This window comes from Thamnophis sirtalis, unplaced genomic scaffold (assembly GCF_051295495.1).
Source record: "Thamnophis sirtalis isolate CommonGarterSnake01/CBP01778 unplaced genomic scaffold, rThaSir2_p1.2 scaffold_5, whole genome shotgun sequence".
NCBI classification, from domain to species: Eukaryota; Metazoa; Chordata; class Lepidosauria; order Squamata; family Natricidae; genus Thamnophis; species Thamnophis sirtalis.
The window spans coordinates 1,409,808-1,426,952 of NW_028261385.1; the positions used below are offsets into that span (position 1 = coordinate 1,409,808).

The following is a 17,145-nucleotide window of genomic DNA, read 5'->3' on the forward strand; positions in this document are numbered from 1 at the left end:
AATACCGAATATCGGAAGGGACTTTGTAGGTCATCTAGTCCACCCCCACCCCCACCCAAGCAGAAGACTCTATAGCATTTCTGGCAGATGGCAGATAGATAGATGATAGATGATAGATGAGATGGATGAGATAGATAGCTAGATACCACGTTTCCCTAAAAATACCACCTGCCCCTAAATAAGCCCTAGTTCGATTTTCACTCCTGCACCAAGTATAAGCCCCATCCTGAAAATAAGCCCCACCCACCACCTGATTGTATGAGGCACAGGCATAAAAACCAAGCTAGGGTGAGGGGGTGGAGCAAGGAAAGTAGACGCAGCAGAGACTCTGGTTTGTTTCTCTCCCTCAAACTCCGCCAGAAATGGCTCTTCGAGAGGTTCATTGCACTGGTGTAGCCGCTAGCAGCAGGAGGCGGTGAAGCTCATCATGCGTGGCAGGACCCCGTGAGGTTTGTTGTGCCATTGTTTGCATGAGCAATGAACCTCGTGGCGGTGTCACCACTCGCATGTGACGCGAGGCTTCCCCCAAGGCAGGCGAGGCACAATAAGGAGTGAGAGGGAGGGGCAGGGCCAGCCAGTGGTGCGATTTGCCAGTTCTCCGAACTGCGCAAAAAATTAACAGCAGGTTTGCCTGAACCGGTCTGAACCAGCCGAATCCCCCCTCTGCCTCCACCCCTGCGTGCCCCTGGCTCCCCTCTCCCTCCAGAGCCTCTTGGCCCTGTGCTCTCCCCATAGGTGCCTCCTGGGTCTAATTGGGATGGGGAAAGTGTCTGCTGGGAATGAGGATCCTGCTCCTCGGCTTCCATTCCATGTAACTAAGGGGGCATTTAGACAAACTGTCTAGTTAGTAGGAAGTCAGTTTGATTTGATCAGCCTTCTTGTCATGGCTCCTCTCAGCCCCTCTCCAGGGGGTCCTGCTTGTGCATCCCCAGCCCCACAAAGGACCCCCCCCTCTCAAAGCAACGGCGACTCTTCCCCGGTTCCACCACAAAACCGCGGTACACTAAAGCGCGTGTGACTAAAGCGCGGTGACAAAACCGCACCGTCAAAACCGCGCGACAACAGCGCGCCGACAACAGCGCGCCGACAGAAGCGCGCTGTAACATAACCCTAAAAATAACCCTAAACCTAACCCTAAACCTAACTCTAAACCTACCCTAAACCTACCCTAAACCTAACCCTAAACCTAACCCTAAACCTAACCCTAAACCTTACCTTAAGTTAAATTGCGTTTCTGTCGGTGCGCTGTTGTCGGCGCGCTGTTGTCGGCATGCTGTTGTGGGCGCGCTTTTGACAGCGCGGTTTTAGCGCCGTGGTGTTGTCGGCACGCTTTTGACGTTCGCGGTTATGTCATGCCACGCTCTTCCCCTGCAGATGGCGCCTGTTTCCAACCTTCCTGGTCAAAGTCATGGGTGGGGGTCCCAGGAACTCAGCGCCCCATAGGGGCCACCCAGCCAGCGCCCTGTGGCTCCATCCAGGCTGCAAAGGCTCTCCTGCGGTGGGGTCCTCTCCTAGGATGCCCAGGGACCCCCCTGAAAGAAAGAAAGGCAGCTGAGGCCTTTGGACTGATTGCTTCCACTTCCCTTCACTCAATATCCTCTTTTTCCTCCTAGAGCCCTGAACGATCAACTCCTTACTGGATCGGCCTACAAAAATCAAGGGGCATCTTCCTCTGGGTCGATCAAACATTTGACCTCAAGATTTCCGTGGGGTGAGTCACAGCCTCATAAAGTGCCCGCCGGGAGGATCAGTGGCTGGACCAGATGCCCAGAGGTTTTGAGATGTAGCCCCACTGGGACGGCTGCCATTCTGGGGTTGCCCTGACACCCCTCCCCCTTGGGGTCGGTTAGGGGCCTTAGCTTTCCTTTGGCCCCTCCTGCTCGGGGCTTTGGCTGATGGGGCTGACCCAGAGCGGAGGGGTGGGCTGAGGCACTTGACGGGGGGCTCCTGCCCTCAGGAGGAGCCAGCCAAGCCCCCCCAGCCCCTCCTCCTGGGCCCCTGATGGGAGGGAAGACCTTGCAACTCTTGGGAAAAGGGGGACAAAACCTCTTTGGAGCCTTCGGGGTTTTTTTGCATGTCTCTGGGGGTGTCAATCCGGATTCCGAGGCAGAGTCTTGAAATGGCTGTGGACAGTGACCCCCCAGGGCAGCCTTCCTGTCCCCCAAAGTGCAGCATGAAATCACCACTCCTTGTTTGGGGGCAGGATGCAACCCGGCCCTGGAGCTGCCTTGGGGGGGCACAGCAGCCCCCCGGCCTCTGCCTGGCCTTTCCCCCCCTTTGGTGCCCGGCATCTTTCTGCAGCCTGGGCCAGGCGTGTCCCTGGCATGGGTGGGGTGGCGCTGAGGGAGGGGCAAGGGCAGCTTCTGCACCCCCGGGACTCATGCCAGAAGCCTGGAGCAGCCTTCTCTCCTTGCTCCCCTTCTCCAAAACCGTAGGGGATCAAGTTCTTATCAAGGCTGCGTGGAACTTCATAAGGGAGCTTTGAACCTTTGTTCCTGTACTGACTGGAAGAAATTTATCTGCGAGCAGCCTGCCAGCCCTCGGCCATGAAGGGCACAGGTGAGCCCCCTCCCCTGTCCTCAGGTTGGCTTGCTGTGCTTAGAGGGTCAGCTCTCCCCTTCACTTTATTCCCCAATTCTTCTCCCTTTAGCAGAGCAGGGACGGGGGTGGGGGCGTTGTGTGGAGTTGCAGAGTGACGGGCATCCTTGTTTTCCAATGCTGTTGTGAATCTGTTGTGAGCCTGGCCCCCTCCCCTCATCCCGTTCTTGCTGAGCTCCGAAGGGCAGAGAGGAGCCCCGTGCCGACTCAACAGTATATAGCTGATATAAGAATTAAGAACTGTCTCCTTTAAGAAAATACCTCATGGGAAATGTAGGCAGAACTGCCTTGTGGGAAATGTAGTTCCATAACATGTGACCACATCTGTCTTCCCCGACTGGGCAACGAAGTACTTATTACCCTTAGTCCCAATGGGAGTGGGCGGCATACAAATTTTATTAAACTGAAACTGAAACTACCAGACGCTCATTGAAGAGTTTTCTGTGTTAATTGAGAACAATGGGCTAAACGCGTGCGTGACCCGTCAAAACCGCGGTAGACAAAAGCGCGCTCGACGAAAGCGCGTACCTGACGTCATCAGCAGCGCGACGAAAAAAATTAAAAATAAATTAAATTGAAATTAAAATAAAATTAAAGCAAGCCGATTCACATAAAGGTAAGGGTTAGGTTAAGGGTTAGGGTTAGGGTTTGGTTAAGGGTTAGGGTTAGGTTTAGGGTTACGTTAAGCATAAGGGTTAGGTTTAGGGTTAGCGTTAGGTTTAGGGTTAGGTTTAGGGTTAGGTTTAGGGTTAGGTTTAGGGTTAGGTTTAGGGTTAGGTTAAGGGTTAGGGTTAGGGTTAGGTTTAGGGTTAGGTTTGGGGGGGTTAGGGTAAGGTTTTCGCTTTAATTTTAAATTTACCACTCACAGCGCGATGTTTTCGTCGCACTGTGATGACGTCATGTACGCGCTTTCGTCGAGCGCGCTTTTGTCTACCGCGGTTTTGTGATGGAACCAAACGCGTGTATCCTCACCTCCGCTTCATCGGAGGAATGGAGATGGAGCAATGGACGGATCAATGTCGGATGTATCTGAATGTTGAACTGTAAGTTTGCTACTAAGAATCCCTGTTAATAAATTGATCTGGGAGACACCGATCCTAAAGCGTGAAGTTTAAAGCTGGCTGGCCCCTGGCACGGTTGCACGCCGGGTCCAGAACAAGTCCTGATGAGCCCAGGCTGGTTTCTGCCCCTAGCAGCTGAAAGGGCCTCCGTGGGTGTTAAGAGGGGGCCAGGCTGTGTCAGCTGCTTCCTCGGATGCTTGGCTGCTGTGCCCTCGGCTGGCGTCTCCTGGAAGACGGGCAACCATACCGGTTGGATAAACAGAGACGAGCCATCATCACCCCCCTCAGGGAGCAGGGAATCCCCCCTCCCCACTTCCATCTGGGAGGAAGGGCTTCCCTGCTCTGCCCAACGCCCCTCCCAGCCACCCTGATCCTGGCCCTGGGGGGAGAGAAAAGGATATGCCCCCGCCATGCACCCCTTTTTTCCCCTCTCAAACGAAAGAGCCCCAAGGCTTTTATTCCCATTGGCTGGATTGCCCACCCCCCTCATGTCCTTTTTCTCAGGGGTGTGTGGCCCAGGCTGCACCCTCCCCCTCTCCCCCCCCCCACCTCCCAGAGAATTTTGTCCAGCCAGCCTGTTTTCAGTCCCTTCCCCCAAGAGTTCCTAGCTATTGGGAACTTCTTGCCTACAGCTAGTCCTCAACTTATGACCACGATTGGGACAGGAACTTTCGTTGCTTCGTGAAATGGTTTTTGAGGGAGCCGCACCCAATGTTATGACTGTTTTGCCGTGGCTGTTAAGCAAATCACTATGGTTTGTTAAGCGGATCCAGCTTCCCCGTTGGCTCTGCTTGTCGGAAGCTGGCTGGGAAGGTCGTAGGTGTGGATCATGTGACCCCCCGGGATGCTGCGGATTTTTGTAACTCTGGGTTGATTGCCAGGCACCTGAACTTTGGTCACGCGACTGTGTGAATTCTGTGACCGTCATAAGTGCGAGGACTGCTTGTAAGCACCGTTTTAACTTGGAGTGGTCATTAAGTGGACGGTTGTAAGTTGAGGACAACTTCTGCAACGATGTGGGTGCGTGTGTGTGTGTGTCTGTGTGTGTTCCCAGGATGGATGGGTGGCTTTGTGCTTAATGAGAGGGAATTGCCTGAACCGCCTTCTCTGGTGGGTCAAGGGTGAAGGCAACTGCCAGACCCCTCCCCAGGCAGTGGCGGCAGCCCCCACCGGTTCTGCCACAGGCATCCGAAGCCTCTGTCGTTTATAACCATGATCATTTTCCTTGCAGGGTGAAGTGGGCTGTTTCCTTTCTGCGGCTGCCTCTCCTTTGGCTCACTGCCAGCTTGCCGGACCCCCAGGCTCCCCAGTTCTCCCTGCACCTCCTCCCCATATCCGGGGCTCTGGCACCGGGACTTCAACAGGAGCTACAGCCTGTCCAAATGAAACCTCTCCCCAAATTCCCAGGAAGGAGCAGCACAGGGGGAGCTGCCCAGAGCTATGGCATTTGCACTCTTGGCCAGACAAGGCCCCTCGGGAGACCCCCTTGCGACCTCCCCCCACCCCAGGCCTTGACATCTCCACCTGGCAGGATCCAGAGCGGTGGGCCTGGCCTTTGCTTGAAAGGAAAGCAGGTGCTCCCCTTCCCCTTCTGGGGTGCAGAAAAGGCCTGACCACCCAGGTGGGGTGTTGTCACATAATTCCTTGTGTAGGTGTGGCGGTCACCCATGACCCAGTGCATAACAGGGCATGCGCAGCCACGCTGAACCACAGGAAACAAACTCCATAACATCCTGACATCCTGATAGTTCATAACATAACATCCTGATAGTTCATAACATCCTGATAGTTCGCTCTAGATGTGCCTTACCCAACGATGCCCAGGATTTGACCATATATAGACAGAACTTCCCTGAGCAGTAGATTAGCAATTGTAGTTTTACAGGCTGTTTTTAACCACATGCTGATTGCTCCTCCTGCCTTTGTCCTATCTCAATAAAAGGGGCTACCAGACCCCCAATCTGGGTCGCCTCATCCCGAGAAAGCTCGTGTCCGTGTCTTTTCTCAACATTGGCCTCATGAGGCGAACCACGGGTACTTCGCAGTGGGGTCTCCCCTCAACCGGTCTGTGGTCAGAGGTTCAGGGAGGGGGCACCTTCCCCACCAGGGCCCACGGCTTTACTGCAGCTTCTCCCAGCCAGTGTCCCCCACTCCCCAAATCCAGCCTATAAGATGGTCTGAACTGTTGCTGTGATCCAAACTCCCCCCCCCCCATGACTGAACCCTTGTCAAGAAGTTTTTATTTTTATAAAAAGTTTTTATTTTTAGACAGACATAGACAAACAAGAAATAAAACATAAAACCATCTTCAATTACAATAAGTGTGTCAATTGGTTACAGCATTTTTGGGCATCCTTTCCATCGTCCTCACAATTTATATGAAATCACATATTATCAATCAGATATGAATACATTATTATTATTGTACATCACTTATTTGACTATAACTATTATTCCTTCATTTTAAACGAGATATTCTAGAACAGTGTTTCTCAACCTTGGCAACTTGAAGATGTCCGGACTTCAACTCCCAGAATTCCCCAGCCAGCATTCGCTGGCTGGGGAATTCTGGGAGTTGAAGTCCGGACATCTTCAAGTTGCCAAGGTTGAGAAACACTGTTCTAGATATTGGATTCATTTATATTATAACAATTCATTACATCATCTTAAATCTATCCAATAATAATATATCTTTATATTGTATTCTGTATCATTCTATAATTCTTGTACTACAAAATTCTCTAGTGCCTCATTTCCATTTTTTTTATTCTAACCACTGATAAAATAAATCCCATATCTTGTAATATTGTTTATCTTGTTCTCTAATTTCAAATATCAATTTACTTATTTCAGTACATTCCATTATTTTCTGAATAACTTCCTCCTGCGTTGGTATTTTCTCATTTTTCCAATTTTCAGCAAATACAATTGTAGCCGCTGTTAACACATTTACAATCAGATATTTCAATTCTCTACTGTACGTTTCCGGTAAAATTCCCAATTAAAAAAATCTCTGGTTTTATTAACCATGTGTGGATTTTAATCCACAATATCTTTTAGCTTCTGTGCACGTCCACCGCATATGGTAATATGAACCCGGTATCTGATGACATTTCCAACACTTTTCAGATTTATTCTTGAACATTCTTGCTATTCTCATTGGGGGTAAGTGCCACCTGTAAAACATCTTATACAAATTTTCTTTATATGCTGTTGACATTGTCATTTTGTCTAAGTCAATCCCGTGTCCAAAATTTTTCCCCCAAGCAATCATTGTTCTTTTTCTAGCTTAACCTCGAATAAGTATCCATTTAGTTTTTTAATCACCTTTTCATCAGTACCTGTAAAAATTTAAGCTATCAGTCATTTTATCATAAAAACCTTCCCTTTTAAGATCTTTATCATATCTAGAATGTATTTGCACATAAGAAAACCAGTTCAACTTTATACTTTCCTTTTCCAGTTCTTGCATAGATTTTAGCTCACCCTCTGCATTCAATAGTTCACCATATCTGTTTGTTCCTTTCTGTATATTATTGCGTATGAAAAGGCTTCGATAGTTGATAGTCAGACTGTAATTTTTAAATAATGCTGCCTTTTAATCTTCTCCCAGTTTAATAACAGGGCCTCCCGTATGTAATGCCTCCCGAAATACCCGTGTTTTATAGCAATAGCAGTTAGACTTATATACCATTTCATAGGGCTTTCAGCCCTCTCTAAGCGGTTTACAGAGTCAGCATATCACCCCCAACAATCTGGGTCCTCATTTCACCCAGATAGATAAATAGATAGATAGATGATAGATAGATAGATAGATGATAGATAGATAGATAGATAGATAGATAGATAGATAGATAGATAGATAGATAGATAGTTAGATAGATAGATGATAGATAGATAGATAGATAGATAGATAGATAGATAGATAGATAGATAGATAGATAGATGATAGATAGATAGATAGATAGATGACAGATAGATAGATAGATAGATAGATAGAGCAATAGCAATAGCAGTTAAGACTTATATACCGCTTCATAGGGCTTTCAGCCCTCTCTAAGCGGTTTACAGAGTCAGCATATCGCCCCCACAGTCCGGGTCCTCATTTCACCCACCTCGGAAGGATGGAAGGCTGAGTCAACCTTTGAGCCGGTGAGATTTGAACCGCCGAACTGCAGATAACAGTCAGCTGAAGTGGCTTGCAGTACTGCACCCTAACCACTGCGCCACCTCGGCTAATTTAGTTTTTAGTTTTAGTTTTTAGTTTTAGTTCCCTTATACCATAAGAAAGCATCCAACCCAACAACAAATCATGACCTTCTAATGCCAATAATCTAGAGTTTCTTAACATTATCCATTCCTTATCCCACATCAAGCTTGTTGCCTGGTAATAGAACTCCCATTTAGGTAGGCCAAATCCTCCTCTTATTCTAGCATCTTGTAACAGTTTAAGTTTTGTTCTCGCTTTCTTTCCCCGCCAAATGTACTTCAATACTATTTTGTTAAGGTCTTCAAATAAATCTTTCCCTAACCTAATTGGAATTGTCTGGAACAAACATGAAATCCCGGGTAGTATATTCATCTTGATTGTTGATATTCTCCCTATTAGTGATAGTTGTAAGTTTTCCCATTTGGCCAGGTCGTAATTTGTTGTTTAAGTTTATAATAATTGTTCTCTTTAAGTGTACTACATCTTGCTGTCAAATATATCCCCGAATATTTAACCTTGTTCGTGACCGGAATCTTCAAGGCTTCCGCCAATACTTCCTTTTGTCTTGCTAGCATGTTCTTTGTCAAAATCTTCATTTTGTCTTTATTTTCAAACCTGCTACTTTTCCATATTCCTCTGTTTTTTCTATCAATTTAGGTGCAGTTTGTCTTTTAATCTTCTCCCAATTTAGTAGCAAGTCCTCCCGTAGGTAATGTCTTCTAAAACACCCCTGTGTTTTAGTTCCCTTGTAACATAAAAAGGCATGCCATCCCAACAATAGATCATGTCCTTCAAGGATCAATAATAGCAATAGCAGTAGACTTATATACCGCTTCATAGGCCTTTCAGGCCTCTCTAAGCGGTTTACAGAGAGTCAGCATGTTGCCCCCAACAATCTGGGTCCTCATTTTACCCACCTCGGAAGGATGGAAGGCTGAGTCAACCCTGAGCCGGTGAGATTTGAACCGCTGACCTGCTGATCTAGCAGTAGCCTGCAGTGCTGCATTTAACCACTGCGCCACCTTGGCTCTTCTAATCCGGTATTCCTTAATGTTATCCATTCTTTAACCCACATCAAACTTGTTGCCTGGTGATATGGTTCCCAATTGGCGAGGACCAATCCTCCTCTTGTTCTTGCATCTTGTAACAATTTTAATTTTATTCTTGCTTTCCCCCCCCTGCCATATGTACTTCAACACTATTTTATTTAAGACATCGAAAAATTCCTTCCCTAGTCTAATTGGGATCGTCTGGAACAGATATAAAATTCTAGGTAGAATGTTCATTTTAATTGTAGATATTCTCCCTATCATCGATAATTGTAAATTTTCCCATTTGTTCAGATCCATCGTGATCTGTTGTTTGAGTTTATTATAGTTGTTGTCTTTAAGAGCGCTGCATCTTGCTGTTAAATATATCCCCAAATATTTAACCTTGCTCGTGGCTTGCATCTCCGAGGTTTCCGCCAACTCTTCTTTTTGTCTTGTTGACATATTCTTTGTCAAGATCTTCGTTTTGTCTTTATTTATTTTTAATCCTGCTACTTTCCCATATTCTTCTATTCTTTCTATCAATTTAGGTGCTGTTTCTAATGGATCCTCTAGGATGAAGACCAAGTCATCTGCGAATGCTCGTAGCTTGTATTCTTCCTTTTTAATTTTAATCTCAATTTCCTGTATATTGTAGGCCAGTTCAGTCACTACCTGTTGTAACATAAGTGTAGGCATGCAAAGGTATGCTGGAACACTATGCGAATCAGCAGTAATCACTTACCATAAGGTCAGAGGTTACAACTTGTTAACTCTCAGCACTAAGTAGGGCAGAGGTTACCACATGCTGACTCTGCAGTACTAAGTAGGGGTCAGAAGTTTGCATGCTAGTAAAAGATTTATTTGCTGACTATGGGCATTCTCTAGGTTCAGAGGTCTACATGGAAGTAAATGAGTTACCATATACCATAGACTTGTACAACCATGATTGGTTTAGTGGTTTATTATTAGTGGTTTATTAGCATTTGTAGGCCGCCCTTTTCCCTGAGGGGACTCAGGGCGGCTCACAGAAAACCAGGGAAGGGGGGAATACAACATTAAGATAACAACATATAATAAAATAATAAGCAACATACATTCATCATTCGGGCGGGGTAACGATCCTTATCCCCAGGCCTGACGGGCGAGCCAGTTCTTCAGGGCTATGCGGAAGGCCCGGACGGTGGAGAGGGTACGAATCTCCACGGGGAGCTCGTTCCAAAGGGTCGGGGCTACTGCTGAGAAGGCCCTCCTCCTTGTAGTTGCCAGCCGACACTGGCTGGCCGATGGAATGCGGAGGAGGCCTAGTCTATGAGATCTTATAGGTCGTAGGGAGGTAATTGGCAGAAGGCGGTCTCTCAAGTATCCAGATCCACTGCCATGTAGGGCTTTATGGGTGATTAATAGCACCTTGAAGCGCATCCGGAGATCGACAGGCAGCCAGCGCAGCTCGCGGAGGATAGGTGTTATGCGGGTGAATCGAGGTGCACCCGCAATCACTCGCGCGGCTGCGTTCTGCACTAGCTGAAGTCGCCGGATGCTCCTCAAGGGCAGCCCCATGTAGAGCACATTGCAGTATTCCAGCCTAGAGGTCACAAGGGCCCGAGTGACTGTTGTGAGGGCCTCCCGATTCAGGTAGGGCCGCAACTGGCGCACCAGGCGAACCTGGGCGAATGCCCCCCTGGTCACAGCCGTTAAGTGGTGGTCAAATGACAGCTGTGGGTCCAGGAGGACTCATTGGTCCACATGGACCATGTGACTCCACCCTTTCTTTGTGTATGCTCAATAAAAGAGTCATCCAGACTATGCTCTGGGTCGTCTCATCCCGAGAAAGACCTGTCTCCGAGTCTTCCTTCATCATTGGCCTCATGGGTGACCCGCGGAGAAATCGCAACTACCCACATCGATTCTGGAATAAGATAAAAGTCTGTTTGAGTAAAAAGTATATTGTTTTTTAGTAGGGTTTCTCTCTCTCCAAACATCTTTTAAATCCGTCTCATCGATCATTTTAAAAAAGGATTTAGGGAGTATCTTTCTATTTAACTTTTTTTTTTTTTTTTTTTATAAATAAATTTTTATTTTTATTACACAATACATACAAATAACAAGAAAAAAGGAAGAAAAAAAAACAAAAAAAAAATAACGAGAAAGAATTAAAAAACACACACACACACACAAAAAAGCATCATCAGAGGAAAAAACAAAACACAGGTATCTATTATAAAAGAAAAAGAAGTATATCAACTGGTTACAACATGCTTTGGTGCCTCTCTTCCATTGATTCATAATAATTCAAATATCTTAACTCAAATGTTTACCATATTGACATCATTATACATCCAGTCTTAATTAAACTATAGTTATTTAAACATCCTTCATCCTTAACTATGCCAAAGAATTATCCCATAACACATGCTGACATTTCATTTACTTACTTGTAAAATCCTCTATTACCATCAATCCTCATATTCTATTTTAGCTGAACATCCATAATATTTAATTATGTCATATATCATAGCATTTTCCCAACATTAATTAACATTTAGTTGTATGTATTTTATTTTTTATCTAATTTTTATAATAGTAATAATTATTGTAAATAATACTCTTTATGTATAATCCAAAAATATTTTCTCATATCCAATTGTTATTCATCATATCAACTCCACATTATATACATTACTATCGATATTAATTATTATTCATCTATATCTGTTACAAAAGAGGATAGTTAGATTTAGCTAACTTTCAATTGTATTTTTCAATCCATTTACACATTATATACATTGCTATCAATATCAACTCTCTTCCATTGATTCATAATAATTCAAATATCTTAACTCAAATGTTTACCATATTGACATAATTATACCTCCAGTTCTGATTGAACTATAGTTATTTAAACATCCTTCATCCTTAACTATGCCCAAGAGTTAATCGATAGCACATGCTGACATTTCATTTACTTACTTGTAAAATCCTCTATTACCATCAATCCTCATGTCCATAACATTTTCCCAACATTAATTAGCATTTAGTGTATAATCCAAAAATATTTTCTCATATCCAATTGTTATTTATCATATCAACTCCATATTATATACATTACTATCAATATTAATTATTATTCAGCTATATCTGTTACAAAAAAGGATAGTTAGATTTAACTAATTTTCAATTGTATTTTTCAATCCATTTGCACATTATATACATTGCTATCAATATCAATTATTATTCAGCTATATCTATTAAGAATAAAAATAGTCAAATTTGACTAATTTTAAATTGCATTTTCCAATCTGTCAGCCTGTGTCTCTCCAAAAGCAAAATCTTCTCAGTCCAATTACTGTTCGATGGGGAGATTTACCAAATGTTTTTATAAGCAAGTCCAAACAAAGATATCTTCGCACCTTTTGACTCTGAATGTCAGTGATAAAATAATAATGTTGTCCTAGGCTTGTAGAACTTTTCAAGTTGACTTTAATTCTCAAGGGTGGAGTTTTAGTTTTTCCTGCAGACTGTTTTTTAAGATGGATCTTTTCCATAGTTCCTCCTCTTTTCAACAGCACATTCCCTTCCTCCTCTGAGTTAGACCAGACGCCATTTCTCACATTTTGCATTTGCATATCAGGAACATTCAAACATTCAACGATCTCAACTCCTACTTCATGTGTTAAAATCAAATGATCAATTTTCCTTTCCAATCTTTGAAAAGAATCAAACAATTCTCGACATGCGGAGAAGAGAATCTGAAATGGAGATTTAGAAAAATTTTCCGAGGCCATGTTGTGTCGCAGCTAGAAATTGAAAGTGAAGACTCACCGGAAACTGTGGAGCCTTATCTGATCGTAAACACAGTCAGATAGTAAAAATGCCAGATCGTAGAAGGCTAATTAATAGAGAGTTAAATTTATGATCCACTTAGAAGAGAAAGATCAAGGGAGGGGATGCCAAAGGGTTCCTTGAAGCGTTTTAAAAAAAAATAAAGTAGCCACCAACCATAAATCCATTAAAAAAAGACCAATTCGCCGCTAGATTCTTCTATTCTTGGGTTTCAATTAGCTTAAACGTTTGATGCGGACTGTTTCTTTTGAATAATAAAATCAGCTTACCAGATGACATCTCTTCTACCATTCTTAGGGGCGTCCTGCAGTTTCAGTTAGCAATTCAGCTAATCCGACAAGGAGTTGGCAAGAAGGGTTAATACCCCCCCCCAGAGACTTGCGAACGTCTCTGAGGTCGCGGGGTCTCCCTTCACCTTTCACTGCCGTCTACGGGGCAGCTAGAGTCCGAAGACCCGTCCAAAAATCCTTCGGTGTAGAGGAATTTCAGGAACAGCCTGAAACTCCATCTTCTCACTGCTAAGCCCCGCCTTCTTCCTCCCTTTCTATTTAACTTTTTTGGTTTTTGTGAGTTATAGTCCATGTTCTTATCTACAATTCCATTGAAGTCTCCCATCATGCAAATATTTGAGTAATCCAAATCTATTATTTTCCTGTGTAGTTTTCTGTAAAATTCATCTTGTTTATCGTTAGGCCCGTAGATTGCTATTAGTAGCACTTACTTATTATTGTCCATAATTTCCACCATCAAGATTCTTCCATTGTCATCTGTATAGATTTGTTCCAATGGGATTGTATCTTTGATATAAAGGATCACTCCTCTTTTCTTACAAGTTGCCAATGAAGTAAATATTTTCCCCAGCTTTTGTTGCCTTAATAAATGTTCATGTTGCTTTTGAATATGCATTTCTTGTAGACAAATTATATCCAATTTTAGTTTCCCTAATTTGTGAAATGTTTTCTTTTTTTTATTTGCTGAATGTAATCCATTTATATTAATTGAAATCATTTTCTTCTCTTCCATGTTTATGTTTTATACATAGGATTTATTGCTCTGTTGGCTCTAGCTTGCAGTTATTATCTATTCTCTCCAGGCAGAATTTCAAGGACTGAGGATTTCAGAGTAAGCATAAATAATGTATAAATAATTCCTCTCCTATCAGTCCTGACTGAGCTAGTAACCTTGGAGAGGAACCTTCCTCAAAACATTCATTCACAGAAAAAATAGCAATAAAATTTCAAAGCCTCTAGGTGGCAGTGTTGTTTATCCAAAACTTTCCCTCTCTGTATTATATTCTCTGCTTTGTTAGAAAAAAAATGAAAAGCCGAATGTGGAAAAAGAAATAGTGTGATGCACTTAAAATATTAAAAGAGTTCTTAATCAATAAAACTTAGTTATCAAACAGTCCAAAAGATAAAAGACAAAAAGAAACAGAAAAGAAAACCCAGCCCATTTAACACAGCGCTAGCTAGAAAGTCCAGTCAAGCTTCTGATGGAAAAAAAAAGGGGGGGGGAACTTTCACGTTGACTGTAGCTTTATATTCGCTGCTTACTTTCTCTCCAGTCATTTATTTTAAATTAGTTCTCTTCATTTAGGATGTTCTCATAAATCAGCAAAAAATAAAACTAGAAATCTCACCAAGGACCACACGCTCTCTCCTGCACTTTCACTTCCGAAGCTGTCAACCATTTCAACAGCCTTAATGGCTGCTTCCTAGCCGCTGGCAAAAGGGCTATTCCTGGGTCGCCAGAGACTTTGCGGGTGTCTCTGGGATCGACAGGATATGCCCCCTCCTATCACCATCTCTTCGGGATGGTTTAGGTCCAGTTGGAATGTCCTGCGGCTGGAATTTCGGCGGTGTTCTCAGAGCCCCAAGAAGTTGGTATTGAAGAGCCGGCGGCCGTTATCTTTTTGCTCATTTTGAATTTGAATTTGAATTTGAAAGTTTATTTATAGGCCGCCCTTTTCCCTGGGGGGACTCAGGGCAGCTTACAACTCATGGGGAAGGGGATACAAACAATGACACATAAGAACAATACATAATTAAAAAGAACACAACATTCATACCATTCGGGTGGGGGTGGGTTAAATCTTTAGCCCCAGGCCTGATGGGATAGCCAGATTTTAAGGGCTGTGCGGAAGGTCTGGAGGGTGGTGAGGGTACGAATCTCCACGGGGAGATCGTTCCAAAGGGTCGGAGCTACTACCGAGAAGGCTCTCCTCCGCGTAGTTGCCAGTCGACACTCATTTCCAATGAGATAATAAGCTTTATTGGCTGAGAAGTACAAGATCTTCAGGTTCTTCTATACCTTAATCTGCTTATATAATGGATTATATAATTATAATCCAAAGTAACCCTAAAAGAAGGGTAAAAAAGAAATAGAGAGAAAAACAGAAAAAAAAGAAAAAAGAAAAAATCTTCAGGCTCTCATGTGCCCTTAATCTGATTCCGTATCGTGTGATGACAAAATAAAAAATAAAAAAGGGGAAAAAAGGAAAATTATGTCTATTTATGCATCCATAAAAAGAAAGGAAAAGAAAAAAAAACACTTTCTTTAAGAAAAATAGAGAGAAGCGGGGAGAAACAATGCTAGGTTTCTTTTGTCAAAAGCCTCCAGCCAGCTAAAAATAACTAAGTTTAAGGGAAAGTAGTGAAGTGGGAAAAGAAAAAAAAAATAAATGGAAAAAGAAAGTACTGTCACTGCCAAGGCTCCTCTGCTAAATTCCAAACAAAGTTATCAGTTCTCTTTTTTTTCAAGGTCACAACAATCTTCTTTCTTTGAGCTGTAAGTTTCCCTTTCAGCCCAGCCTTCATTCACTGATAGTATCCCAGGAGAGCACCTGTGTAAACAATCTTTAGTGCTCAAATACTTTGAAGTGTAACAACAGTCCTTAACTTTTCTCTGAACATTCATGCAAGAAAAAAGAAAACAATGATTCCAAGCCTCTGGGTGGCAGTGTTGCTTATTTTTTTTGGCATTTTCACTTCCTTTCCCCAAACTCAAAAAGAGGACAAAGAAATTAAAAAAAAAAAAAGAAAGCAATAAAACATTAAAAAGAAAAAGGTAGAGGGGAAGAAGTCTTAGTCAATAAAAAATTATTTATGCCAGTATCTTAAAAAAAGGAAAAAAACAGTCCAGTTTAAAAAGTAGAAAGCGTTTATAGAAATCCAGCAAAAATTCCCACATTAAAAAGGAAGAAAAGGTTAAGAACTTACTATAATGATATTTCGCTGCTGATAAAGCAATTCTAATAGGGGAACAAATGAAAACTGGTATATATAGGCAGCGATGCCTTGTTGAACAATGAAGGAATAAGATCTCTGTTTGAAGGTATGAAATGCAAGATTAACAATGAATAGAAGTATATTCTCTGGGGGAAAACAATGCTAATGTTAACTGAATATATATTGTAGAATGAAAATGAGGCCTTTAGTTATATTAGATGAAATATCTGAGACGGTAAATATTATTTGAAGATGCAGATGTTAAAACAACTGTAACCAAACGACATGCTGCATGTGATGATGGTTTTTTTCCCCTTTTTTTTCCTTTTTTGTCTTTTTTGTCTTTTTTGTCCTTTTTGGTTTCCCCCTCCCCCCCTCCTTTTTTTTTTTAAACCCTAGCTTATTGTGGTGTTTATTAAATATACAACAGAGAGATATGGGATGTATAAACTTAGTAGGGATGCACCTGTAATCAAATGACATATTGTATGTGATGATGGGGTTCCCCCCCCCTTTTTTTTTTCTTCTCCTTTTCCCATTGTTGTCTATGTAATAAAAAATAAAAACTATTTTTTAAAAAAAGGAAGAAAAAAACACTCAATTTGACTCTGGCTTAATCTCGCCGCTTATCTTCTTTCAGTCTTCAAAATTAACTTACTTTTAATCTTTCAGGGTGTTCTCTCAAATAATGAAGAAAAAATTTTCACCAAATCGACCCACTTTCTCTCATGCTTCTCTTCTGTTCCGGAGCTGTCCCCAATTAAAATATTTGACTGTAAACGTTTTAACAGCAGCCAGAATCGTATTTGCAAAAAAACTGGAAAACTGAAACAATACCAAAACAGGAAGTTATTCGAAAATTAATGGAGTGTGCTTTAATGAGTAAATTGACATTTGAAATTAGAGAACGAGCAATTTTATAAGATATGGGACTTGTTTTATCAGTGGCTGGGGAAAAAAAACTGGAAATGAAAAATGTTTTACTTATGTTTTAACTAAAGGAGTTAATATAATTATGTTGTGAAAAAGATTAACAACGATGCAATGAAAGGCTGATACATATATGAATTGAATACTTTAGAACTTTTTGTTTTAAAATGGATAAGGATAACAATTAATTTATGTATACTTGATAGAGGATTGGTGATATAATGTATAACTCTAAGTATATATTATAA

General features: G+C 42.6%; 1 protein-coding gene across 1 annotated transcript in view; it reads left to right on the top strand.

Moving 5' to 3' along the window:
- Positions 1–5,429, top strand: part of CD72 (CD72 molecule) — a 15,779-nt gene extending 10,350 nt beyond the window's left edge. Inside the window, exons 7-9 of the mRNA XM_087717054.1 lie at positions 1,614–1,711; positions 2,436–2,559; positions 4,891–5,429. Of these exons, the coding sequence (XP_087573180.1) occupies positions 1,614–1,711; positions 2,436–2,550 (213 nt within the window). The 3' untranslated portion in view covers positions 2,551–2,559; positions 4,891–5,429. The remainder of the gene's footprint in view (positions 1–1,613; positions 1,712–2,435; positions 2,560–4,890) is intronic.
- The last annotated feature ends 11,716 nt before the right edge of the window (positions 5,430–17,145 follow it).